A 16,622-nucleotide genomic window follows, 5' to 3' on the forward strand; every position below is an offset into this window, starting at 1 on the left:
ATTGTCCAATTTTGGTGAGCCTGTGCAAATTTTAACGAATGGTAATTCGAGTTACTGTTGTCTTTCTATCAGCAGGAAACCTGTCTGGCCATTCTCCTCTGACCTCTGGCATCAACAAGGCATTTGCGCCCACAGAACTGCCGCTCACTGGATATTTTCTCTTTTTCGGCCCATTCTCTGTAAACCTCTGTGCATGAAAATCTCAGTAGATCAGCAGTTTCTAAAATACTCCGATTAGCCCATCTGGCACCAACAACTATGCCACGTTAAAAGTCACTTCAATCACCTTTTTCCCCCATTCTGATGCCTGGTTTGAACTGCAGCAGATCATCTTGACCATGTCTACATGCCTAAATGCATTGAGTTGCTGCCATGTGATTGGCTAATAAGAAATTTGCATTAACGAGCAGTTGTACCTAATAAAATGGCCGCTGTATATGACAACAACTTTATCTAAACAAAACGTTTTTAAAAATGCTCAAAGTAATAAGGAATAAGTTAATAGCTAATAAATTTCTCTGGTACCTGCTAAGCACCTCTGCAGTAAACTCTGTAGGTAAGTGATGTTCTGGATACGAGTTACAACCTTCATTTTCATCTCAGGATCATTCTGCCTGCAAAACGCATTCACCACCTGCAAAAACCATCCAGTTGTAAACAGTAGTTCCAGAAAATTCAAAGTGATTGCTAAGAAAACCATAAAATATATTTAAAAAGTAGGCTTATACAGTATAATCTACAATTATAATCTTAAACTATACAATTCAGTAGCTTTCTGAGTAACAAACCAAATTTTAAATAATAATCATTATGTGAAAAAACATGTGATGCCTAGTGAAGTTTAACATTACACTAGTTCGAGATTTTTTAGCAAATGAGTAACTTTTGCATGAATTATTCTTTTAAAAGTCCAATAAAAGGCAAATTAGGCCAATCATAATTTGAACTGATCAGTTAAAACGATCTTTTTGTGAAAAGTGAATGAAGCACTGTGCTAGATTGTACTGACCTCTCTGAACCAGTTGATGGTGTGAAAGAGCAGAGAACAGAGAAACTCCCTCTCAGATTTAGACATACTGTCCACCTTCTCCACCACCTCCATATCGGTCAAGATCAATGGACAGCCTGAAACACAACAAAACTCTTTATTTAACCACAATGCCCTCCTGAGATGTTGATACCCTCATTATTATTATGCAAAGGCATCTCTGTGCAGTAACGCTGACATAATCTTGATTTAGATGTTGATTTAATAGAGGTGTAGTATCCGACCTAGCAGAGCATCAATCTCCTCCAGGTCGCCCTCGTGTTGCACTTCTTCACACAGCCTTAGCAGGCGGAAAAATGGAGACAGACACAGAGGAGACACACGCCTGTGAATATGAGAGAGAAACATATGTGAAAACTGTAGTTTTTGTGTCTGAGCTATGGTCTTGCGGGTGGTGATCTAACAAATTACACTTCAATAGCGCTTCAGATGACCCAAGTCAAGGGGCTTGGCTAATTCTCCATTAGAGTACTTTCAGTAATAAATGCAAAATAAGGACAACATATTGATTTTAAAAATTTACATTAAAGGAGACCTATTATGCTCCTTTTTCAAGGTGTCAAATAATTCTCTGATGTCCATAGAGTGTGTATGTGAAGTTTCAGTGTAAAATACCCCACAAATAATGTTTAATAACTTTTTGAAACTGCCCCTTTTAAGTTTTGATCCAAACTGTGGTGTTTTGATGACCGTCACTTTAAATTCAAATTAGATTGTGCTTACGATTTTTACAAGAGGGCGGAGCTACAAATGCCTGTGCATCAGCATAGTGGTGGATTCAAAACAGGACTTACATGATCTCTGTGAAAATGTCAATAAAAGTGTCTCAGAAGAAGGCAGTCTATGGAGACTATGATGTTTATTTGTGTATCTAAAACTCACACATTTATAATTCTCTCAGTCACTAGCTATGTTTCCATCCAAAGATGCAAAATAAATTTATGCGCAAAACAGGATTATTGAAAAAAAGACATGCGAATAAAGCAGCGTTTCCATCCAATGAGTCAAAAAGAACAAAATATTCACTTCCTGATTAACTGGCCCCAAATATCAAAAGTAAAACGGAACTTGATGTGGTAGGAGTAACTTTCTTTACTTAATGAATTACTTGCGCCTCAGAAGACAAATGCCGACATGCAATGAACTGGTGGTGGCGTTTGAAGGCGTCAGACGTGGAGCACAGACGCTCTTGATTCTGGAGGTAATTAATAATATAATAACACTAATACTGAAACAGTTAAGGTGTTTTAAAATGACCAAAACATAATTTCAGATGTTTTACAGTGTGCTCAGCGTGCTGGTTTGTCCATTCACACATGTTTTTATCACCACATGATCTCTTATAACAAAATCACGTGACCTTTTTTAATGTGCATGCTGTAATTTGTTCGGTAAATGTATTTCTATTGCAGTTTATGCGCATCTTTTTTATTGAATAAAAAGTTTATTCTACTTGGTTATATGCTTGTTTTTATGCGCATTTTCAAAACGTATGCGCATCATGGCGTATATGCACATATATAAAATGCGCATGAAAACAGCTATTGACGTTATCTTCAGCAGGTGAAAACTCTAATAGCGGATAGCTGCTTCTCACTCAGAGCTGTTTATGCTAATCAGAGAGAGATCGTCACTAATGTGAAGGGATTTCCCCTTCTGATGACATGTATAAGGGAGAATGTCAATCAAAGGGTCTCTGTAGATCGTTTTAATTAAGTGTGATTATTAAAAATATAAATAATTAATTTTTACCATTAAAGGCTGGCTGTATTTACACAGTGTTTAAACCCCTTATAAAAGTGATTTTTGCATAATAGGTCCCTTTTACAATGACTCTGGTTAGTGTAAAGACACTGCAGACATGTCGGTAGAAATTGTATGTAGGTGTCTAATGTGTCCAAAATATATAATGTTTATATTAATTTAGTTTATATTATATAAATTATAATTTAATAAATTTATATTAATTTAATTGAAATTTAGACTCTCAGGTAGATTGTGCTGCATGATATTGGAAAAAGACCAAGTTGTTTTTCTGCGAAAGTGATATAAAGTGGTACCTCGTCATAACGTGGTTCACCGTTTTACAGATTTTTTTTTGTGCAATATGACATGCTTTTTTTTTATACATTGTCAATCAATCTCTGTGGTGTGTCTCCTGTACAGTACAGAATGCGTTCAGCTTGCCAAATTTGCACAAATCTTTGTTCTCTAGCAGTGTGACTCTAAAGCGCTGTACTGTATGTTTGCAACTTTTCTCCCCAACAAACCCCATAATGTCGACGAAAAATTCTGTACTGTCAAAGACACCCATGGTAGCACCCAAAAGGCAGAGGAAGATGCTAACCATCACACAAAAACTTCTAGACATAATAGAAGGTAGAAGTTCAGCGAGTAATTAAACAAGAGAAAAAAGAATGAAAATGTTAATGGCTGTCTGAGAAGAAAGTGTAATGAGGGGTTTTACAGCCTTAAACATCTATAATAATTGTAAAAAATAAAGCTGACTACTTCGCAGATTTCACAGGTTAATTTTAGAATGTAACTCCCGCAATTAACAAGAGACCACTGTATACAACTTCGACAGGAATAGAACTTCACCATATTAATTGAATAGCGATATTTGGAAAGAATTTATCATTTTAGATTGACTGGGATGATATTGTAGAACAGTGCATCTGCATAAAATACAATAAACAATACACAAGCATAGATAAATTCAATAGAACGAAGATACAAAGGGCTTGACATTAACTTTTTTGATCATCAGCCACTGTGGCTAGTAGTTTTTCAACATTACTAGCCACAATTTTATTGTTGGGAAAATATATTTAATACACATAAATTTGACTTTGACATGCTAAAATTACTTGATTTAGATTTTGTGTAATCTTCACATGCTTCCTCATTCATTTCACTTTTTGTGTGTCGTGTATGAGCTTGCTCAATAATCATGAGCAAATGGGTCATGGTTTCATAGTATTACAATTAGTTTTTATTTCACATGAATTTTCAGAGCTCAAAATGAAGGATTTACCAAATTTATCTCTGACCACACCAAGCATAAACAATTATCTCTTAGCCAAAAATGTTAAATGTGTCAAAACAAGCAAAATATAGCTGTATCTATACTTTTTATTTAACAAAACATATGCACAGTAATCTGTCCTGGCTAAAGGTCCCAGATCACCCGTTAACTACACTTAAATTGGGAGTTAATCTCCCATTAAAGCAATGTTATTGTAAAAAATGATAATTAAACCCTATTAACGCAAAAGAAAGCAGGTAAAAAAACATACTGTGTGATAACGAAAGGATGATCACACTCAAGGTTAACGTTAGACTCATAATTAATCTGTTCAAGGAATTGTTAAAGCGAAAGCAACCGGTGCTGCTTACAAAAAGACAAATCTGGAACTCTTGAAAGCAGCAAGACTGTGGGTGCATGTTTATCACTTTTTGTCTAGTCTATTTGAAAGAGAACCGATTATATCAGTTGCGTTTCTAGGCACTGTTGCTTCACGCAAGGAAACGAGAATCGCGCACTCGTTTTAAACAGTCATCACCTTAGCTGTTAGCTCGAGTGATTATCCTCTCATTCGGAATTTACCTGCTTTTTATTGCTCGCGCGAATGCAATTATTTTTGTCAGTCCTGTTGCTTCTCAATTCTAAGATCGCCTTTGCATGCATATTCGACCATCCTTATTGTCGGACCCTGCTTTTAAGAATTATTATCCGGGAAATTTTTTTTCAACCAGCCAAAGTGGATAGTGAAAGTGGTTGTTTAACCTGCCATCGCTGAAATCTGTGTTATTTTGGCGGGTGTTAATGTCAAGCCCTGGATACAAATTAAATAAATAGTGCTTTATGGTTTCCTTGGAAGTCATACTATCAGGTAAATTATTGAATAGTCAAATGTTAAAAACACTGCCTTCATTGTAATAAATAAATACATAAAATTAATCTTGATTGAAGGAATCAGGATTAAACTTTGCATTCATTCTACAAATGCATGTTCTGAACTGTGGCTCCTGGTCAACCAAAATACAGACTAAACACTGCAGATGCACACATTGCAATATTGATGCTAAAACTATATATTGTGTCTCCCTACTTTGTGAACATCTAGCTTCACAGTCTACCGTAACTGACACATTAAGTTGTTCCAGTGTGTTTAGTAGACAGTATTCTGTAGTGACCTCTCTCTCTTGACTCCAGCTGGTTGCGATGCGTCTGTTTTGTGCTGCTGGTCTTGAGCCATAAGAGGAAGTAGATTGATGGCGATTCCCCCTTCACTCTCATCCTCATCCAAATTATATAGCACAGAGCTTTGAAACATGAACTCCCTGAGAAACACACAAAGGGGTCATTAGAAAGTCAAGGCATAAAATAAAACAATAAACACTTTGATCTGACCGTAGAACAATAAAATATGTCTTTATGACTTATGAATGTGTCGCTCACCCTGATATATCTGGTCCAAGGTCTACAACAAAGTCATCCTGAAAATCCTCCAACACACTCTTCCCGATCCATGCCTGACCACGACACAGACACCACAGAGAGATTCGATATTATGACAAGCTTTTTGTCATGAAGAAATCAGTCCTAATTTGACAATGTTGTGTACATGACTACAAATTATTGAAATGATGTCATTATTTACTGATCTTCCACTTGTTCCAAATCTGTTTGAGTGTCTTTCTTGTTATAAAAGATACTTTGAAGTATTTTGAAAACCAGTAGCCATTGACTTGCAAGGCATTTTTTGTTTTTAAAGTATTATAATTGCTATCAAATTCCAACATTCTTCAAAATATCTGATTTTGTAATTAACAGAAGAAACTCAAAAATGTGAGTAAATAACTAGTACATTTTCATTTCTGAGTGAACCATCCATTTAAGCACAGTTTAAACATTTCAATTAAACAGTTCAGCCCAAACAAATTCAATTCTGTCATCAATTACTCGCCCTTAAATCACAGGGTATTTAGTTAAACAATAAGTTGAAATACCAATAACCCACACATATACACACACCTGCACTAGAGGGTCCAGTTTGCAGGTCTGCAGCAGGTTGGCCAGTTCATCATAACAGAGAGCAGCAGCTTCAGGTGAACTCTCACTGCACGAGCGCACTAGCTCCAACAGAGCCATCACCTACACATGAAGAAATGGTGAAAGTGGGCTAGACATTTAATCTTATATAAGTTTTTTTATATTTAATAACAAAGAATACAGAAAAAAGTATCAAACAAAAATATTAAGCAGCACAACTCTTAAAAACGCTGATAATAACAAGAAATCTGAATAGGACGACACAGGGGCATAGTGGTTAGCACTGTCGCCTCACAGCAAGAAGGTCGCTGGTTGGAGCCCCAGCTGGGCCAGTTGGCATTTCTGAGTGGAGTTTGAATATTCTCCCCGTGTTCGCGTGGGTTTTCTCCGGGTGCTCCGGTTTCCTCCACAGTCCAATGACATGCGGTACAGGTGAATTCAATAAACTAAATTGGCCGTAATGTATGAGTGTGTCTGAGTGTGTATGGGTGTTTCCAAGTACTGGGTTGCAGCTGGAAGCGCATCCGCTGTGTAAAACATATGCAGGATAAGTTGGTGGTTCATTCCGCTGTGGCGACCTCTGATGAATAAAGGGACTAACCCGAAAGAAAATGAATGAATTAGTGAAAACACTAAAGATCAGAGTAGACATGGGCTGGTATAAGATTCTGACAATAGGATAACCTTAGATAAAAAAAAATAAACTTAAAAAATTCACAGTTTCAAATGTTAGAGTGATTACTGCTCTAAATAATGTTCTTTTTAAATGTCTGGGTAAAAAAAAATTCCCCATTGAACTCAATGTATTTTATTTCAAGAAACATTTCAAATATATTGGAACAGTAGTTATGTCTGTAATAATTAAAATAAATCATTTACTTCTTCATTAGTCTTCATAAGTTTAAAAAACACAGATTTCTTAGCAATTTGACAATGCATCTTTGGATATCTTGCATTTCTTTGGATATAAAGTAAAACCACTGCTCTGTTCAGATCCATAGCATGCTTAGATGTTGATGCAGAAGTGATTTGTTATTCAATTGTTTGCTGAATCGCAGGCTGAGCTTTTGATGTGAATAGTCCATTGCTGTTGAAGATACTGTTGCCCAAAAAAAGGTCTTTGACATGTAAACAAGGAACAGTATAACAACATTTTTGTGTTTAAAATCTTGACTTTTTCAAATCGCTGTAAAATCGCATCGTACCTGGCAAAATCATGACACACTATCGTCCCATGCCTAGATCAGAGTAATGTCAGCTGAAAATTCATAAACCATCAGATCATGTCTCTTACCTGTCGGTTTGTCTCTTTGGGTAACGTGCCACCCTGAGAGCCATCATGTTTATTTCTGCATTACCAACAAAAGGGGAAGAAGATAAAAACCATACAAATTGACTCAGGGTAAGTGAAAAGAAAGCATGTATAATGTAATGCAGCAGTAAAAAGTGTACCTGCAGGCCCCCATACTGCCCACCATCATAACTGCCCCAATTATACCAATGCGCTTGTACTTGGGCACAGTGCTTGATAGCTGCTTGCGGATGACGATGTGCATGTCATCCTGGGGAAGGAGAGATGATTTGACAGAGCTTTCTTTTTTGACCAACTTAACTATAAAAAATAAAATAAACATTGTATGCTATATATTTCAGATGTTTCTGACCTGGATGTGTCCTCCATGCTGCTCCTGCCCAAATGCCAGGCGACTGAGCAGGTGGAAGAGTCGTCTGATCTGCTGTGAGGTCAGGTTGTCCATGTAATCCAGAATACCCTTTTAAAACACCCAACAATGCACAGATCTGATATATTGCATAAATAAATCCAATAAAAGTAATGATTAACTACAATTAAATAAAATATTCCTAATAGTTCAACATATAAGGTGAAAAGAAAGGTAAAGATGAAATATTGTTCCACTTTGCTTACTAATTAATTTCCATGGCTTCTACCATGACCTTTTAAGAGTTAATGCAAATATTATTACATTTATGTAATAGGACTGCACAATATTGGAAAAAAATTATCGCATTGCGATATTTTGCATTTCCGCAATATATATTATATGATCTATTTTACCAGATGCCTTAAAGGGGTGGAACAGAATTGTCATTTTCAGGCTTGGTTGTGTTTATAAGATGCAAAGCAATGTGTGCTCATGTTTCACAAATCTCACTTTGATTATATACGGCTACTCAGCTAACATGAAAACCACTGTCATATTTCCTAGTTCCTCTGAAAGGCCCGCCCTTAAGTGACTCTGATTGGTTATGTGTCATAATGTGCTGCGATTCATGGATCGGCTCCACGTCACGCCCGTACAAGTACACGCTTTTTGTGTAAACAGTCAGTCAACATCATGCCCGCTCTCTAAAATAACATCTGACAAGTGTCTGTAGCGAGTGAAAATGGGGTGAGGCTTCTTTAAGAGAGATCGCTGCTGTGTGTGTCTATGTGTGTGTGTGTGTGTGTGTGAACTGTCTGTAGACGCATGTAACACGAGAAGTGCATGTGCGCATGACCGATGTTTATATTTCTTTTTCTCTGATGCTTGGATTAAGTTGTTTTCTGTAATAAACAGTGAGACTGTTGACAGAAGAATAAAGCACAAGATGTGGGATGCGACCTGTGTGAGCCTTGATTGATTTTTCTGATGCTACACGAGTTAGGCAAGCTCCCCTGTATTTTTTTAACTCAACACTTTACACGACGTCTTTCACATATATTCGGAATATGCACGTGTAAGTAATATGAATCGTTCACATAACTTTTGCGAGCTCATTATCTGAGATGTAAAACGCATGGAAAAGCTGCCTATAGAGAGACACGCACGCGCTGGTGAAGTGTGTGTGTGTTTACAGCACTTTGACTGATAAATATGAATTATTAGCTAAATCGTTAGCGATGCCAAACAGCATTTCTTGTTGTTACCGTTAGGGCTAGACACTGTACATGTCATGATCAATTTTAACAAATAAAAACTCACAGTCTACAGCTTCTGCTTGTTGGAGCTGCTCCTTCTTTGAGGAGATCTTAATCGAATCCAGAACTGAACTGGGACAGATTCTGGAAGCTGTGTTTTGTCAAATCATGCTTGCTATGCATTTTATAATTCTCTGGAACATAATTAATATTGAACTGTGAGCACTTCTGTCTTTGTGTCGTGTCCTTTGGAAGCCCAAACACAGAAACAGAAGAAGCTCTGTGAATATAGCAGCTTTTGGTTGGCATTTCAGCTCCCTCTGCTGTAACATTACAGCACCTCTGGCCACGCCCCTTAGCTGCGCAGTGTGTGCGCGGTGAATGTGTTTGTGATTTCACAGGCCCGAAAGTATTTTTTTGTAATCTCCAAAATTTGTTCATTGTAGGCTTTGCTAAACTAACTCTGTAAAAACCAAGGTCTCCCTTTGCATTGAACTTTGAGTGTCTTACATTCAGAGATGCTGTTCATGTTCACACAACTACATTACTCATCAGCTAAAGTTTAAAACATGATATCGTAGTGGACCACCCCTTTAAATAACCCTTAATCATATTATAATGGTTGCGATGATATTGCATAATACATAAAATCAGCATTAAAGAAAACAGTAAACTAGATTAATACAAACAATAAAAGAAAGGTTTTCACAAAAGATAAAGAAATGTGCGTTATATATTTTTGAGGAAGTCTTAGTCTTAAGCAGGTCGCACAACAGAAGTGCCACACAGCGCCATACATTTCAGATTTCTAAACATATTTCTATCAGGGTACACACACCGGCGCCGCAGGTCGGCGGCTATCCGCTGCGCCCAGCCACGACTCAGGACACTGTTCATTTCTCTGCCGCACCACAGGGCGCCATCTGATTAATTTCATGTTAAATATCATGCGAATGTCCACGTCTGGTGTGTAATAGTTTCAACTGTCATGTGCGCGCCGTGTTGTGGCACCAAGCGGCGCTTCCGGTGTGCGACCTGCTTTAGAGATATTGAATAATCAAAGGTAAAATAACAATTCACGGTCTTCACAATATAAATTAAATGCAATTGACGAATTTTCTGCAATATTGATGCTGAAACTATATATTATGTAGCCCTATTATATTATAAAGTACTGCACAATATATCATTTCAGCATCAATATTGTAGTGTGGAAATCTACAATAGTCACATTGCAGAATCTGCAATGTCAGTTCAGTTACAGTTTATTTATCCATTAGGAAATTTGGGTGGGATTATATTTGACCAGGAACCACATTATTAAGTTTAACCTTAAAAGGGTGAAAGTTTTTCAGTTGCTTGGTCTGTTTGTTTTTAAAGCCTATAACAGTGAGATTTCAAGTGTACTCATTTGTGTATAAGAAATTATAACATTTTAACAAAGATTAATTTTTCATTTTTTTATACAACAAAGACTATCAAGTGTTTATCAGTAACAGTTTTAACAGTATCAACAGTAAAATCATCTGGTGAAAATTATATTCATATCACAGAAAAACAAATGTTTCCAATATCGTGCAGCTCTATTTTAAAGTATTTTATTTAAATTACATTATATTTGAGTTTATTAATAATTATGAACACTAATTACAAGTAATAATAATTAAATAATTTTATTCAGACAGATCCAAATGGTCCAATCCGACAAAAAAAAAACTGCTTCTTGACCAGACCAGTACTTTGTAAAAAGACATTTAGAGTTAATAAAAAACGTGAAAACAATTGGTAAAAATCACAATAAAAATGAAATACCTTTTGTAGGACCTAATAAATACATTTTAACCTTTTCATTATTTATTAAAAGTTTTCATAACTGTACCACAACTGTAGTAAACCAAGACAAAGGTCACAAAGCAGACTGGTATTCGTACCTTCACAAACACAGTGAACTGGCTCATCTCTGCTGGTTTCTGAGACACAAGCTCACATAGCAGCTCCAGAGCCACATCCACTTCACCACTCACACCACTGCATGCGTGTGTGACCAGAGAGCCCACAACCTCCTGCAAAACACACACAACACACACACACACACGCACACACACACACGCACACAAACAGACATGCACAAATAGGCCATCAGTACACATCTGTGAGGGAATGCTAAATGTCCATAATTCTGCGGTGCTCACCTGCTGACAGTAGGAGTCAAAGGCAGTGAAGGCCTGTTTGTACATGTGACCCCCAAAAGGCACCACACAGCAGTCTGGGGAACGCAAGAGTCCCTGAGCCAGAGCCAGGATGGATGGGAAATAACCCCGCATCACCTGCAGGAAACAGATACAGTTTACAACGATTTAGTACAGTCACTCGGGCAGTGTACAATGTTTACATACTGCATTTTTCATTCATTAATTTTTCTTCTGCTTAGTCCCTTATTTATCAGGGGTCGCCACAACAGAATGAACCACCAACTATACCGGCATATGTTTTATATATACAGTTGAAGTCAGAATTATTAGCCCCCCTGTTTATTTTTTCCCCAATTTCTGTTTAACGGAGAGAAGATTTTTTTCAGCACATTTCTAAACATAATAGTTTTAATTACTCATTTCTAATAACTGATTTATTTTATCTTTGCCATGATGACAGTAAATAATATTTGACTAGATATTTCTCAACATATACATATACATACATATATATATATATATATATATATATATATATATATATATATATATATATATATATATATATATATATATATATATATATATATATATATATATATATATATACACATACATTTACATATATACATATATATATACACATATACATACATATATATACATATACATACATATACATACATATACATATATATACATACATATACATACATACATACATGTATATATATACATATATATACATACATATACATACACACATATATATACATACATACATACATACATACATACATACATACATACATACATACATATATACATACATACATACATATACACACATTTGAAGTCAGAATTATTAGCCCTCCTTTGAATTTTTTTTCTTTTTTAAATATTTCCCAAATGATGTTTAACAGAGCAAGGACATTTTCACAGTATGTTTGATAATATTTTTCTTTCTGGAGAAAGTCTTATTTGTTTTATTTCGACTAGAATAAAAGCAGTTTTTAATTTTTAAAAAATCATTTTAAGGTAAAAATTATTAGCCCCTTTAAGTTACAATTATTTTCGATAGTCTACAGAACAAACCATCATTATACAATAACTTGCCTAATTACCCTAACCTGCCTAGTTAACCTAATTAACCTAGTTAAACCTTTAAATTTCACTTTAAGCTGTATAGAAGTGCCTTAAAATATCTAGTAAAATATTATGTACTGTCATCATGGCAAAGATAAAATAAATAAGTTATTAGAGATGAGTTATTAAAACTATTATGTTTAGAAATGTGCTGAAAATATCTTCTCTTCATTAAACAGAAATTGGGGAAAAAATAAACAGGGGGGTTAATAATTCAGACTTCAATGTGAATTTATGTTTTTTATTATCCTAAATTTGCAATCAAACACTTACTCTGAAGTTCTAAATAATGTGAGAAATATGATCATAAAGGCATGAGTAGATTTTTGAGTAAGTACTTTAAAACGTAAAAGTCCTTTCAATGTGGTCTATGTAAGTACACAATTGATCAAATTTACAGAAAAGTTACAATATCGTGATGTATATCGTAATCACGATATGAGATTTTTGTCATATTGCTCAGCCCTAGCTCAGATTTGATATGATAACTTAATATTTATGGCTGTTCCTTTAGTCATATCCATGTGAAGGAAGGCAGACCTGAGCATGGCCCTTAAAGGTCTTCTGCAGGAGACTTTCCTGAATCAGGCCCTTGCGAACTTTGACCTTGAGCACTCGCTCCGCCCCACGACGACTGTGGTTTGCATTAGTGGAGTGAAGAATGAACAGCACCAACAGATCAACCACCTGAAATAGAAAATAAGTAGCATTTAGACTTGCACTTGAATGTTCAAAAGGGTCAATAACTATAAACAAACAATATTAAACAAAAACATTAGAAATCAGACACACCTTATGATCCTCTGATTCGTCAACATTCTCTATAGCCTAAAACAAACAGAAATATTATACACAAAATCACAGTTGGTTGGAAATAAATTATTTCTAGAATTGTCATAAAAATATTACTAATAAAAATAATGAGAATTAAAATATTACATCTAATGTACAACCACAAAGTTCCCTTAATGTTAAGTAAATTAACATTATCATCATTAATACATTATTTTTGGTAAACATTTTTTAAACTATACATTTAAATTGTAAAAGTTTCATGATTGACATTTTTCGTCATGAATATAATTTTGGGAAAAATAACTATATTAATTCTATGAACTCTCAGCTGACCTTTAGCCACGCTTCTGAGATTGTCTTCTGAAAGCGGATCGCTGACTTTATGACGTCTAGAATCAAAGCCACACTATCCTGACCACTGCTGCATGATGGGACACTGGAGGACCTGAGAAGTGACATCATGAATACACAACATGGTAGACGTACACTCAAGTTATTAGGTACACCTTACTTGTACCGGGTTGGACCCACTTTTGCCTTCAGAACAGCTTTAATCCTTCATGGGACAGATTCAACAAGGTACTGGAAATATTCCTCAGAGATTTTGGTCCATATTGACATGATAGCATCACGCAGTTGCTGCAGATTTGTCGGCTGCACATCCATGATGAGAATCGCCCATTCCACAATTCAATTCAGCTTTATTTCTGTAGTGCTTTTACAATGTAGATTGTGCCAAAACAGGTTAACATAGAAGATTGTAGTAAATTGAAACCGTCGGTCCAGTTTTCAGAGTTCAGAGTTTAGAATCAGAATCAGTTTTATTGCCAAGTGTGCTTCACACACACAAGGAATTTGTTTTGGCTACAGAAGCTTCCAGTTTACATTAAGTTCATATTAGTTCAGTGTGGTTTAATTTTCACTTTTGAAAGTCTAACCACTGAAAGATGCTCTATTGGATTGAGTTCTGGTGACTGTGGAGGTCATTTGATATTAATTAAACCAGGCAATTTTTCTCCAATCTTCTATTGTCCAATTTTGGTGAGCCTGTGTGAATTGTAGCCTCAGTTTCCTGTTCTTAGCTGACAGGAGTGGCACCCAGTGTGGTTTTCTGCTGCTATAGCCCATCTACCTCAAGTTTGGACGTGTTGTGCATTTAGAAATGCTCTTCTGCATACCTTGGTTGTAACGAGTGTTTATTTGAGTTACTGTTGCCTTTCTATCAGCTCAAACTAGTCTGGCTATTCTCCTCTGATCTCTGGCATCAACAAAGCATTTGTGCCCACAGAACTGCCACTCACTGGATATTTTCTCTTTTTCAGACCATTCTCTGTAAACCCTGGAGATGGTTGTGCGTGAAAATCCCAGTAGATCAGCAGTTTCTGAAATACTCAGACCGGCCCGTCTGGCACCAACAACCATGCCACGTTCAAAGTCCCTTAAATCACCTTTCTTCCCCATTCTGATGGTTTGAACTGCAGCAGATCGTCTTGACCATGTCTACATGCCTAAATGCATTAAGTTGCTGTCATGTGATTGGCCGATTAGAAATTTGCGTTAACAAGCAGTTGGACAGGTGTACCTAATAAAGTGGCCAGTGAGTGACCACAATTTCTTTTTTGTTTACTGTATTATTCTCAAATTAAGAAAAGCCAGCTAAGTGGGTTTGGGGAAAAAAATGACAATATAGTATTTATTGAAGTGTGAAAATGTCTCACCTTGACATGGTTTTGTTTTTCATTCGGCTCTGAGAGGCCTGTAGCACTGCTGGTAAGACACACTGCTCCAGTTCCAACTTTTTCCGCAGGTCACACACCACCTGAGGAGCATAAATGTGACTACAGCTTAACAAAAAGAAAGTGATTTCAAAATCAGACACTGGAGTAAGGAAATGTTCACGTTTTCTCGCTGTCATAAAGGTCTAGATGGAGGCCTAACCTCATTAGCATCAGATGCAGAGATGGAGTGCAAGACAAACTTCACCACAACTGGAAGATCCTCCAACTGCACAGCAGAGAGAGTTCCCATTACTGCCTCACGCACCTGACAGAGACAAACACACAGATGATTATGAACAGTGCACACTACCATTGAAAAGTGAAATAATACTTACATTAAGCAAGATCAAAAAGTGATATCATTTTTTTTTTATTGTAAAACATTCAGTTTATAAAAGATTCCTGAAAAAAACAGCAAATTTCCATTGCTTTCATTGAAAATAATAATTTAACTGTTTTTGGTATTGATATTAGTAAGAAACACAGCAAGGACACTGAGACGGTGAAGGCTGGGAAAAAATTATGCTGATATAATATTGCTTTTTCATCACTGATATCATATTTTTTTAATTAAAATTGTAAAACATTACTGTTTACACACATTGACTGTATTTTTTTAAAAAGCAGGCTTCATTAAGCATTTTTTTCCTCTTAAAAATTATCCTTTAACCCTTGTGTATTGTTCAAATTGACTACCCTTTCCTTTTGTTGGTCTGTGTTTTGCCCATTGACTTCCATTATAACAACATTTTTTGATCGCAAAACCATGACACCAAATAATCAAGCATTCATGATTGTTGGTGGTTTTCCTCATTGGAAAGGGGTAAAATTTGTAACTCTTATTGTTGATCATCAGTTGGCACCATTGACCCTGTGGATAAGTTTGTGCAAAAAATGTTTCTGGTTTTTATATGGAGTAAAATAGCAGATTAGAGTGTGTGTGTGTGTGTGTGTGTGTGTGTGTGTGTGTGTGTGTGTGTGTGTGTGTTTGTGTGTGTGTATAAACACACTTACTATGTCCACTATGTTTTGAGAGCTAAGCTGCTTATTTAGATTTTCTCAGACATATCAAGGTAAGTGCGCAAAGGTCTCTCTCTCACACACACACTATACTCTCTATAACTCCATATAAAAGCCAGAAACTAAGTTTTTTTTTGCACTGCAACTGATGATCAGCAACAAAAATGACTATTTTACCTCTTCCCAACGGGGAAACCACCAACAATCATTCAATCATTCAATCATTCATTCATTTATTCATTTTCATCCGCCTTTCCGGGGCGGGGTCACGGGGGCAGCAGTCTTAGGAGAGAACCCCATACACTTCCTCCAGCTCCTTCGGGGGGATCCCGAGGCATTCCCAGGCCAGCCGAGAGTCATAGCCCCTCCAGAATTTCCTGGGTCTTCCCCAAGGCCTCATCCCAGTGGGACATGCCTGGAGCACCTGCCTAGGTAGGCATTCAGGAGGCATTCGAAACAGGTGCCCGAGCCACCTCAGCTGACTTCTCTCGATGTGGAGAAGCAGCGGCTCTACTCCGAGCTCCTTCCGGGTGACAGAGCTCCTATCTATAAGGGTACGCCCTGCCACCCTGCGAAGGAAACTCATTTCAGCCGCTTGTATTGGAGATCTTGTCCTTTTGGTCATGATCCAAAGTTTGTGACCAGAGATGAGTAGGAACAACAA

General features: G+C 36.5%; 1 protein-coding gene across 1 annotated transcript in view; it reads right to left on the minus strand.

Annotated features, from left to right (window-relative positions):
• Nucleotides 1-16,622, minus strand: part of fancd2 (FA complementation group D2) — a 38,410-nt gene that overhangs the window by 16,813 nt on the left and 4,975 nt on the right. The window contains exons 11-26 of the mRNA XM_056460347.1: nt 15,099-15,203; nt 14,879-14,979; nt 13,494-13,605; nt 13,158-13,193; nt 12,906-13,052; nt 11,220-11,354; nt 10,959-11,090; nt 7,772-7,879; nt 7,560-7,669; nt 7,402-7,456; nt 6,090-6,209; nt 5,514-5,587; nt 5,249-5,395; nt 1,273-1,373; nt 1,010-1,125; nt 526-634 (exon numbers count right to left, since the gene is read on the minus strand). Coding sequence (XP_056316322.1) covers nt 526-634; nt 1,010-1,125; nt 1,273-1,373; nt 5,249-5,395; nt 5,514-5,587; nt 6,090-6,209; nt 7,402-7,456; nt 7,560-7,669; nt 7,772-7,879; nt 10,959-11,090; nt 11,220-11,354; nt 12,906-13,052; nt 13,158-13,193; nt 13,494-13,605; nt 14,879-14,979; nt 15,099-15,203 — 1,708 coding nt within the window. The remainder of the gene's footprint in view (nt 1-525; nt 635-1,009; nt 1,126-1,272; nt 1,374-5,248; nt 5,396-5,513; nt 5,588-6,089; nt 6,210-7,401; nt 7,457-7,559; nt 7,670-7,771; nt 7,880-10,958; nt 11,091-11,219; nt 11,355-12,905; nt 13,053-13,157; nt 13,194-13,493; nt 13,606-14,878; nt 14,980-15,098; nt 15,204-16,622) is intronic.

This window comes from Danio aesculapii, chromosome 6 (genome assembly GCF_903798145.1).
Source record: "Danio aesculapii chromosome 6, fDanAes4.1, whole genome shotgun sequence".
NCBI lineage: Eukaryota > Metazoa > Chordata > Actinopteri > Cypriniformes > Danionidae > Danio > Danio aesculapii.